Below are 11994 nucleotides of genomic sequence, written 5' to 3' on the forward strand. Positions count from 1 at the left end.
GTTTTGCCCTGCTGACCCCCTCGATTCCCAGCGACCAGGGAGGCAGCCTGCTTCTCTCCTCCCTCCCAGAGACCCCGGCACAGCAGGACACATGACAGGGCTGGGAATGCCAGCAGCCACGTGCCTAATCCCCTCCGATCCCAAGCACTTTGGAAGGACAAAGAACCGAGTCTCCTTTGCCAGTAAACTGAACCTGTGGTTCCAGGGGCTTGAGGCACTTCAAAGCCGGCAGCAGCCCGGCCAGCGGCAGTAAAGGGATGTACTTTTCGGCTGTCGAGCAGCAAAGTAAAATCCACACAAATAAGCAGTGTTCCAGAAAACCAGTTTTAACCATCAGCAGCTCCCAACGACCAGGGATGTTTTTCCTGAAAGGTGTTTTTTTTTCCCCCCCTCCTTTCCAGTTTGTCTTAGGGCGGTTTTTTTTCATTCCTTACTAAAACACGTCTCGAGCCCCCACACCGCACAGCCCTCTTGGGTCTGAGCATCCTCCAGAGGTAAAATGCTGAGTTAGGTATTGGAGGCTGGGAAAGGAGGTGCCTTTGATGAACAGCAAATCTACAGACTTCAATCGTTTCTGTGAGCGCCACAGATTTAATAAGTTATTTCCGTGGAAAACCTTAGTAACTCCGTTATGAATCAGGCCTATAAACACCTCTCGCTCATCAAAGTGCCACCAAAAAAAAATCTTTTACTGTAACTGTGAACACAAGCCTCTCTCTACAGGTCCCTGGAAGAAGCCAAAATTCCTCCTTCAAAACAGTCACCATTTTCAAAGGCCATAAATACACTATGTCCAGTCTTCAGCAAATCTGTTTAGAAACAAAGCACAGGAGAAGAGAACAAGGGAAGTTCAAATGAAGACACACCAACAGATACGTACTATTTAAAAGACACAATCCAAGTTACATCAAAAGAACTTTTACTACCTAGAAAGCCATATCCAGATCCTAAGAGGGTGCAACAACGTAATGTTTTGGCTACAAAGATTAAACTAATTTACTTTTAAGTAACTTGCTTACTTCCTGATGGTTCTCTTTTTAAGTGAGATGCTTAGGTGCTTGGAGAAGTGAGGGATGTGATGATCCTGTGATTCAAGGCCAAACATCATAACGACTCAATGAACCACAGACAAAAACATATTTTGTCTGGGTGTTGTACTTACTCCAAGAACTTCTAAGCTGAAAACATCCCAGCTAGCTGTGAAAAGTCATCCCAGTTCCAGGTAAAGGGAAGGAGGAAAGAACAACTCTCCTCTGCAGAAACATCCTGAGAAATTCAGTGTATTGCCTACATCAAAATGGTGCTCCCCAAATACTGCCTGTGGTACCTTCATTTCAGGACATCGTCCTGCCTGGCTCCATCACCACAAATTCTCCTTCAGAGCCAGAAGCTGCATGTACACACCTAAATAAAGAGGTATCATCTGCAAAGCAGCTTTAATCCTGCACTAGGCATGGGGCCAAAGACTGATAAGACCAACCTTCTTCCACTCCCTGTGCACCAGACAACTGGTGTCACTCCAGACAGATGATCCTACAGCTCCAGCAGCTAATTTGCTTAGTTTTACTCCATCTTCCGGACTAAGGACAGCTCTGATTGTCCACATCTTTTTAAGTATTGTCTGTTTTGGAGAGCTAAAGCAGTAGTATCAGCCATCATAACAACTGAAGAGCAAAGATGTTCTTCCCTGTGAAGTGATGCTCCTCCCGGGGAAAAGCATATAGGAAGAATGGAGTACACCACTGTTTCATCAGCTCAGATGAAGAACATCACTGGAGCTGCCTCAACTAAAGATGGTCCTCAGGGTGGACAGGTCCTCGGGACACAGCAGCCTTGGTTACACACAGGGTGCTGTGGGAGCTCCTTTCCATCCTCCTCCCGTGGCACCATCAATGCGATGGAAAAGGACACTGCTCTCACCCCTGTGAGAGGCTGCACAGCCTCAGATGAAACTTCATCCTCCATCCAGATGCCCATGCTCTGCACGGACAGGGTCACCAGCTTCCTCAGACAGGATGTTGGGTACTGGTGGCAAGACAAAGGTTTATGTCATCGAAGTGTGGTCATCAGCAAGCTCTCCAAGAGCAAGCTCCTGAAGACCTCAACACTACAGCTGTTGGGTTTGGTGGTCTACCCTGAGTTGCCCTTCAGAGTTTTAATGGAGAAACAACCATGCAGACGGAGTACCTTCCCTGGCCTGGATCTAAGGGGCTCCTTCTTCAAGGAGGTACATAGATATTCAAGGTATATGGGGGTGTATTGGTTCAGTCTCAATGCTCTGGGCAACATCTTCAGCTGCCTGTCAACAACCCAAGTGAAGCACTACACTCCTCGTGGACGAAGCACTGTCATCAACAGCCTTTGGACACAACAAGGAGCCCACAAGCTGCAGGATCAATGATCGCTTTCCTCCTCCTTCTGCTCCAAAGTGTTTGAACTCCAGGAGCTGCCACCCACCATGGCAAGCACAAACATAATGCAAGAATCAACTCAGAAAGAAATTTGTTGGAGAACAAAAGAGCACACCTGCATCTCTCCAAAGGGGACAGGCAATGAAAGCCTAGGGATGTCAACTCCCAAAGCTTCTCTACGTCCCCTTTCAGGGTTTAATTCCACGATTCACCCCGTAGTTTGCAACGTTTCCTTTGATGTCAACCCCAGGCAGGGCCAGAAGCTGCACAAGAACAAACCCAAAGTGAAGGCAGGTTGTTGTTTTGAAGTTCTCCCACCCACTGGGAAGGATGCTGCGCCACGGTCACGCTCTCCGGTGGGGATTCCAACATTCGCAGCCATCCACGGTCACGTGGGAAAAACCTTCACACCGAGCACAGAATTCCTCTCTGAACTAACGACGCTGGAAAATAGATGCACTTTATTTCCCGTTGGCAAACTACAACTATGGAGGAAAAATGTTTAATATAAAAACATCTGACAAAGCACCTCCAGGATGTATTTTTTTGCATCAAAGAAGTAGCTCTTGGCAACACCCGCACTCCTCCGACAAGGAGGGTTTTTAGCCAAACCCTGATTGTTATAGACTGCGCAGGGCGAGACACGCCAGCAAACCTAAAGTTAAATATGAAAGAAAAAGGAAACCAAAACCATTACTGGCCCAAATAAACATCTGCCTGTGATTAAACTGGATGCACAGATATGCTGTGCTCTTTTTTTTCCTTCTTAATGGATTTATGCTTCTGCAATAAGAAGGGGGGAAGAACTAAAAAGCTCCATGGTGCTGCCAGTCAGACCCATCCTGCAGCCCCCAGCTGAGGCCTTGTTGGGTCAGACCCCTCCTGCAGCCCCCAGCCCGAGGTCCTGCTGGGTCAGACCCCTCCTGCAGCCCCCAGCCTGAGGTCCTGCTGGGTCAGACCCATCCTGCCGCCCCCAGTCCAAAGTGCTGCCAACCTGAGCCAGCACCGCAGTGGGAGCCCAGCATTGAGACACACCAAAGCCAGAGGCAACCATCAGAAGTTGCAAAAGCAACATTTCACCCCCAGAAGAAATTGCTGCCTTATTAATGAGAAAAATATCTTTTTTTTTTCCTGCTAACAGGTCATTTCACAAGCTCTCCCCCACTCTGGAAAGGGCAATGTTTGCCCAGTTTCCACACATATCCGCCCTACATATTTATAGGCTTTTTTTTTCCCTACTCCTAACACACAGGATCTTCATAAATTTCCTTGTTAGCATAAATCCCTGCAGTCTGTTATTTCTGGGGGGAGAGGAAGAGAGACATTCACCTTCTCCATTCAGCAGATTTTAAATATGCTTCCTTGAGTTCATCCTAAATATTGCTGGAAACAGAAAAAAACCCTCTGGCTCTGGCGCCGTGGCATCACTTCAGGGAGCTGAGTCACCAACTGGGATGGATGGGCACGTTCCTGCCTTCCTTCCTTTGGGGGTATAGGGACCCTGCTCCCCAAATTCAACACCCCCGGTCCCACCACCACCCCACAAACAGCTTCTCCACATTCCCAAGCCTTGAAAAAATCTAAAATAATTTAAATCAGCTCCAGTCCATTTGGTTTCCTCTCTCTGTCAAATCTACAATTATCCTTCATCAACTTCGGAGGGGATAACAAAGTAAGTCACTGAGCAGACCCCATCTCTACATGACGCCTGTCATCTTCTAGGCTTTGGGAAAGCTGTTTGGAGCAGACTCAGGCATGTGCTTCCACTTCTGGGGAAGGCTGCCCACCTGTCTGGAGTGGGGAGATAAATTAATCAATCATCTCTCCAGCAAACCACCAACTCACAATTTCTTTTGGCTGCATGTTCCCAGCTACAAATGGGCTCCTCAAAGCTGAAACTCTTGAAGACTTTGAGCACATGGGAAGTGAATTGATTTCAAAGTCTAACAGAAAACAGACTGTTAAGAGTTACTTGCTGATAACTCAAAAGCAGCAGCTTCCCTGGCTTCCTGCAAGTCCTCTTGCTGCTGGTGCAAACCCCACTCTTCTCCCCTTCTCCTGTTCCCAGCTCTCATTTCTACCCTGGTAGCACTTTTTTCTCCACTGCCAAGGTGCCATGCCCAGCTCCAAGCTGGACACCCGCCCTTAGGAAGGAGCCTTTTCCCTCTAGAAAACTTGGCTCCAGCCTTGTGGGCAACATGGGATCACAAAGACACTTCCATCCCACCATGAACCTTTCCACACAAACACTGGGATGACTCCCAGTCAAGTGAGGAATAAAGGGCAGACATCGAGGGGCACACGAGACAGGCTCTGGTGCTGAGTCGCTCACTTTGAGGAAAACCAGGTACTGTGAGAGCTCAGCACTGACTGCTGCTGGTACTGTCTTCAGTATCTTCCATGGAGACACCCAGCAGTGTGGGATCTCTGCATGGTGGCTGGGGACTTTGCTGTGAGGTAGCAGTGAGCTGCACCCATCCCTACCTGTACGCTCCTACAGTTAATTACTCATCCTCATTTATTATTGCTCCAAAGAAAAGCGATGCACCAACATCTCTACACTCTCTAAAGGATAGACAACAGCAGTGGTTAAATCACTGTGGAGACCTTCCAAGCAGCAACACCTTCTCTCCTCCTAGCTGTATTCAACTCTTCCCCTCCTCAGAACCTCCACAGTCTACAGCCATCACTAGCAAAAACTCTGGCTGTGACTTGCAAGAATTCATGGGCTTTTCTTAGCCAGAAAGACAAGACAGATGAAGTGCACAGTGCAAGGGGCACACCAAGGAGCAGGGCTATTTCATGATCTTTAAGAGAGTCTTCCCCAAGGAAGCCCTGTGGGATTTAGGGGAAGACAGAATGCCGTGGCCCACCCCATCTGCTCCAGCACGTCCCCACTGTACAGAACCAGTTCCCACAGCAGCAGCGCGGCCCTTTACAAGCCTGGCAAGTTTAACGGGTACAGCAGCTTCTTGGCATGTGGTGGAGGAGCCAAGTCTGAGGGGAAAAAAAAAAAAAAAAATTACTACAAATGTTCCACCAATTATGAGTCATGGGGCTGAGCTTTTGTTTCTGCCTTGATGGATTCTGCCCTTTCCCTGGTATTTTCCCGGCTCCAGCCTGGGGAGCCGTGGGGACGCCGACACCAGCCAAGGCTCTGCCAGAACCCAGGGGACTGGCACAACCCTGGCCAGAGGAGCCACCTGGGCTTGGAATACAACTTCCAGAGCAGCTGGTTTTTGTCACCTCTGCTTCCCAGGCATAGATGGGTCCAGAAAAAAAGCGAATAAGGAAAAGATTAAGCCCCTCTTTTGTAACCCCACAAGCCTGAATGTGACACTGCATGAGCTCAAAAGATGGAACCATCAGGATCAAACACCTCCAGGTACCTTTTCCCATCAAACCAGATCTTCCCAAGCCACTGCACCTCACTGAGAAATCAGGAGCATCCCCAACCCAACTACATGTGCTCCTAAAACCTGCTCTCTAGGGAACTGCTGTGACTGGACACCAATTCCTGGACAAACAGCTTCATTTAATGACCCAAACACTTCGATCCTCAGATGAAGAGGACTCTAGGGTATCATCCATCAATCTGGCTCACAACACAGAAGGTCACATAAGCACTACTACTCAAAACTTGTGCTTCCAGTTCACATGGACTGTTATTCCAGATTTCATAGTAAGCTTGCTAGTTTATTCAAGACTTCTTCCTATTTTTAAGACCAGTATTCCAGCTATGAAAAGGTTGACTTCAAAAAAACGTTGGGTTATTTTTTTTTTAATTGATACCTATGACAGAGATGATCTTCAACTTCAATCTAAAACTTTCTGTTTAGAAGTTCATCAAGTAAACAAGTAACAGGGAAAGAATGGTTCTCTTTGTTATCCAAAATTGAGTTTTGTGGTTTTAGTAGCAAAAGCCTTTTTGATGATCAAAGTTGAAGCAATAAATAGTAGTGGCTTGATGCTAGATCCAAAATGTACTTATTTTTGGAACAGGAGTTAAATGCACATTGAGCTCCTTCAGTACAGACGAGAAAAGGCAGGGAAGACCATGTGCTTTGTGTACCCTTTACACAGACCTACACTTCAAGCAGACCTATTAAATAAGCTGAAATGGACAATAAACAAACTGAAATATGGCAGATTGACTTGAGTCTAAGTGTTTTTTTTTTCCTTTTACTTCCCTGTGATGACAAGTATGGGTTAACTTCAGCAAAGCTCTTATCCTCTTTCAGCAATCATGAGCACTGGGGAAAAATAAATCACCCAGCCCCAGACTCTTATTAAAAGTTACACCATTGGAAACTATACAGGGGGAGAGGAGGTATCCAATTTCAGTACAATCTCAGTCACATGTTATCATTATATTGTTAAGTAAAAGCTAAAATCTCTCTTCTATTCCAGAAAATCCACCAGATGTCCCATAAAGAGCTCAGCTGCGAGACAAGCTGAACCATTACATCCTCAGGAACCCCAGTTTTTCAACTCAGCTGATATAATTAATGGCAATTACCAAGTTACAATAAAAGCCATGGGCATGGGGAGCTTTACGGACGTGCATCCAGCCTGAGGAATGTTCGTTAGGAACTGCAAGCAGATATTTATTACAGCATAACCCCAAACGATCCAACTCCTGGCTACCAATTGTTCCCCTGCCACGGACACTTGGCAGCACAACAGAAGCCAGGCAGGCCGGCACGCGGCAACGGCGACCGCGGCAGGAGAACCTGAAAGGAGAAGGGAAAATCCCCAGAGGGGAACGCGCCACCACACCATGACACCACGGTGCCGTGCTGTCTAAATGCTCTTCAAAGTGCCACAGAGTCAGGATCAGCTTAAACATCCCAAGGAAGTCATAGGTCTCACCAAACCAGTCACAAGCTTTTGCGAGCAGAGAATGAGAATAAAAAGCTGTGGCTCATGGACCTGAGGGTTCCCTCCACCACTGACTGAGAGCATCTCCCAGAGGGAGCAACAAACCCTATCCATGCACTCAAGCAATCTGGCAACTCAGCACCAAGGTGCCCAAATCCTACCCCACTGCAAAGCCCATCCCAACTGCTGAAGGAGGCACACGGGACCTCACCAGGATGAGGACTGGTCCATGTTCATCAGTCCTCAGACCATTAACCAGATCATTTATTCTGGAGAAATTAAACCTGGTCCTACAGACTGGTCCTTCCTGCCCTCCATACAGCCAGCCCAGGACTGGACACCCAAGTTCTAAGATACGAAACAATCACAGCAGCCAAAACCCAAGACCATCAAATGAAAGCCTCAACTCTCTGCCTGCCTGCAGGTAAAAGCACCCCAGGCCTTACAGAGCACCATTAAATGAATGAAAGGTTGCAGGGGTGGGGCAGAGCAAAAACCAGGACCTAATTATGCAAAAGCTTTGTTGGGGTGCTTCAGTGGGATGGGAGCTGGGAGCCCTGCTCCCAAAGGCAGGGTTTGCACCACAGGGCCAGGACCCAAGAGGTAACACCAGCCAGGCAGATCCGGCAAGAACCACCACAAAGTTTGAAATGGCCTCATGGCTCCCACCACCAGAATGGTGACTGGGTACAGCCCAGCCTTATGCCAGTCCAAGACCCCAGGGCTCAGGAGAGGTCCTGGTGGCTTCCGTGGGGGATGTGCATGGCCCTGCAGCCACACCACTTGTCCCAGCACACTCGTCCCACACACAGCATCTTACCACAACCCATGGAGCACAGACGCCTCTGAACAATCAACTCAAATTGCTGCTGTTTTTTTCCTTCTTTTCACACCAAGGATGTAAATGAACAAGAGAACCATGACCCCCCTGGGTCCTCCTGCATCCCTGCCCCAGCCACCAGCTCCCCAGCACGTGTGGGAAGGCGCAAACATCTGCCAACCTGAGAAGTCTCCAGGTGTGACGTTGGGCGAGTTTGTAGCCTCTGTTTCAGTGTAAGACAACGTGGAATCTGATAGATCTGGGGAAAAAGAAAAAAAAGAAAAAAAAAAATAAGCATTTTTTTGTCCTCCTGTCTTCACAAGTACTACATGAACACTTGAGCTTCCTGTTACCAGCCCACCTCTCCCCAAGAGAAACTCTCCACTGGGCCAGAAAGCAGCGATTAACTTTGTACTTCTACCATGCAAATGCAAAGTCTGAATTGCTTCGACCACAAAAATAACTGCAGTTAAGTTGATCAAACAAGTAGGAACTTGGTGCTTACTGGATAAAGTTACATTAAGCCTCTAAACAATTCATAGTTACTATACTTAATTATCACCATTAAAATTCTTGAAGCTGTTTATTCTTGCTTCCTTCCTTCCTTCCTCTTTGCTGAAGCGAAGGAAACCTTGTTTTAACAAGTTAAGAGTCTTTGTTATTCTCTCTTGCTTACACCCCTCTAATTAAGTGCTCAACTGTTTGCTCACAGATTAACTATTATTTTACCAATCAAACAAGCCACTGAAGCAAATTTCAATCCCTGGCTGTTGTTTTAATAGTCACGTGTCACTCACTATCATCTCTCCCTGCAGCACAAGCAGTTTCTAAAGGGAATTAAGTTGGAAGTGGGAGCATGAGGAGGGACAACTCCATTTTTTCTCCGTACCTAACAGAAAACAAACACTGGGGGAAAAGCCATGACCTGCAAATTTTACTTTGCAAGATGCTCTGGTCACTGTGCTTTGTTGCAGCGTGGCTGCAGGAATGAAGGAGCTGGTCCCTCTGACAGGCAGTGGGTGCAGGAGCGTTGGTTGCAGGCAGCTGCCAGGTCTGGCAGAGCAGGGACTCACCTTTGGCACGGGCAGCTCCCGCCCTCCCTTGGGGCAGGGTGGGACAGGCAGGCAAGCTGTCCTGCTCCTATGTCCTGGCAAACCCTGCCTCCTGTCTCCTCCCTGTCCCTGCAGCTCGCCTGGGCCATTCCCCTCCATAAATCAGAGCCACCGACCACAGGATGAAGAGAGAAATCCCACACTCCTGACACAGCCACCGATCCCAGCAAGGATCCCAAGAGGGACGTGGAATTCCTCCCTTCCCTCCTGCATCTTTGCTTCCCGTTTGCTTGACCAAGAAGTGGGCTCAGAGAAAGGATGGTCAGGATGTGGCGATGCCAATTCAGAACATCTCCACCCTCCCACCCAAGGCACTTTCATTAGGTTGTTTATTTTAAAAAAAAGCTTTTGTAATTCATCAGAAGTGAAAAGCCCTTCAGAAATGACAGAGCACTGGGTTTCAAACAGTTTACACTTCATTTTAATGAAGAGAGGAAGGGTAATAGCAGGTTCCTCTGCAGTGCTGAGCAGCCAGGGCGTGATGGAAATGGCACCCAGGAGCTCCCATTCCCCCCGTGCTCTGTCACCCCGCAGATTACACACGCAGACAGGGCACGGCGTCAGGGAACCTTTCATTACGCCTTCATTTAAAATAGAGCTCCGTATTATTTTGGAAAATATGCATGTGCCTACACCATAATTTGGTATGATAAACTGCCATCCATTTACTTCTTAAAACCTGTCAGCTGATGCTTGCTCAGAAATAACGAGCAGCCATAAAATCCCGACGTGTTGGCTTCTGCCTGACGTGCTATGTAGGGATGTCTTCAAACCAGTACCAGGACTGCACCATGAAAGAGCTGCCAGGAGATCAAAAGAGAGAAAACACGTACCCAGTGGCTTTTGCTCATCATTAGGAGACAGCCGAGAGTAGGGAGGTGGTGGAGACTCTGGAAAAACAAAACTTAATGTTAGTGCTGTGTGGGGTTCTTCAACAAAACCCTCGTGCTTTCTCTTTCAGGGTAGGAACTGTTCCAACCTTATAAACACTCAACGGAAGAAAACCCACTTGGAAGCAACTCAAGAAAAAGAGTTTTCCAAACCTCTGAAAAAATGGGGGCTCCACCCTGGCCTTTCAGAGCAGGCTTTACCACTGGAAGTGCTGCAGTTCTCCTGCAAACCCCGTTACGCTGCCTGGACACCCGTAACTCACAGCACACAAAATGGCACCCTGCTGCCAAAGAATGACACTTCCATCATCTGTGTTGGAAGACAACCCTCCAACCATGCCTCAAACACACGTCGAGCTCCCTGAACACATTATAAGGACTGAAAAAGGGTGCTGGATGATGAGACACTCCTCTCTCAGCTTATGAAGCCTGACACCAGGGGCCAGGCTGGCTTCAGCTACTGAAGTTACTCTGATCCATCCCAACACAGGCTCCACAGCAGAGGCCTCTCGTGATCCCGCTCGCCCTGACCTTGGTTCAGCCAAGTTCCCAAGCACACGTTCAGCTTCAAGCAGCAGCACATCAGCAGTCATGCACTTAAAGCTAAGCAAGTCCTTCAGAGTGCTTTGCTGAATCAGGTCATCTAACTGGCTCGTGCTGCCCTTGCAAAAGTCAAGACCATGCAAAAGGCTGACCAAGGTCCTCCATCAACTTTGTGCACTGGTCACTGAGTTGGTTTTTTTTCCTTCTGAATTATGGCAGTGCTGTGTTTCTTGGATTATAACTTGCTAAAATTGAGCAGCATGCAGCTGGCTGGGCTCTATCATGGCAGCAACTTGAAGCAGACACTGACTTTAGTGAGACACTGTCCTGAGAAGTCAGCAGCACCACACTGACCCCAGACTACCGAAACAAGAGTGTGCTCCTCAGCTCCCCCACGGACCCAAGCACAGGGCACTGAGCCACACAACAGCAGCTCAGCCTGGGTTAGCTCAGCAAGAACAAGCTCAGCATCCCCCCTGTGATGGCTCTGGGATGGCCCCTGGTCATTTATTGCTTCTATGAAAAAGTTCCTCATCTCCCCTCAGCGAGCAAGCTGCCCAGAAGCAAGATGCTCTTTTCACAGGGCACTTAAAAGAGTCTCAAATTTAAAAAGAATGGTGCCAAAGTCCCAGTCTGGATGTAACAACACAACCTGTGCCACACACAGCGGGGCTGGTCCTGCGCTGGAGCCAGACCTGCTGCCATAGGGGACTTCTTGGAAGCATCAAGGCGTTTTCACACCACTCGGCTCCGTCACCCCACAGAAAAGCGGGTTGTCCAACACAAACAGGGCCGGTCTCTGCAGAGAGTCACGCAAACACTTGAGGAAAAGGGCATCAAGGCCCTTCCCGAGCTCCCGCCGCCGTCCCCAGCGCCCGGGCGGAGCGGGTGGGGCCCTGGCACAGACACCCACTATCAAACCGATAAGGAGCCGCTCGATAAAAGCTCTGCTCTCTACTACTCCCTGCCCAGGGCCTGCAGCCACACACCGCTGGGAAAACACCCCCCCCTGCAGGAAAGGCACTGGGAAACTTTGCCCGGTTCTGAACTGAACGCCCCGTCCTACAACCGCACGTCTGCTCCGCAAAAAAAAAAAAAAAGCCCCTTCCAGCCTCTAGCGATCTTGGAGGGAAGCACGCCCAGCAGAGAAGTTTCTTTCAAAGAAGCGATGCAAAGCCAGGCAGGATCCCGGATTGCAAAATAAATTATTTAAAAAAAAATAAAATAAAAGCGAAATCCAAGCTCTCGCCAAGAAAGGGCCCGTCGGCAGGAGGTCGGTGTCCTCCGCCATCCCTCTGCCTACGGGGGGGGGGGAAACGGTTAAAAAGCCGGAAAAA

At 48.5% G+C, this 11994-nt stretch overlaps 1 protein-coding gene across 1 annotated transcript in view; it reads right to left on the reverse strand.

Moving 5' to 3' along the window:
* SMAD6 (SMAD family member 6) overlaps window positions 1–11994 on the reverse strand; it is a 178005-nt gene that overhangs the window by 28390 nt on the left and 137621 nt on the right. Inside the window, exons 3-4 of the mRNA XM_009995318.1 lie at window positions 10058–10114; window positions 8294–8371 (exon numbers count right to left, since the gene is read on the reverse strand). Of these exons, the coding sequence (XP_009993620.1) occupies window positions 8294–8371; window positions 10058–10114 (135 nt within the window). The remainder of the gene's footprint in view (window positions 1–8293; window positions 8372–10057; window positions 10115–11994) is intronic.

The sequence above is a fragment of the Chaetura pelagica genome, unplaced genomic scaffold, assembly GCF_000747805.2.
Source record: "Chaetura pelagica isolate M959 unplaced genomic scaffold, ChaPel_1.0 scaffold453, whole genome shotgun sequence".
Lineage (NCBI taxonomy): Eukaryota > Metazoa > Chordata > Aves > Apodiformes > Apodidae > Chaetura > Chaetura pelagica.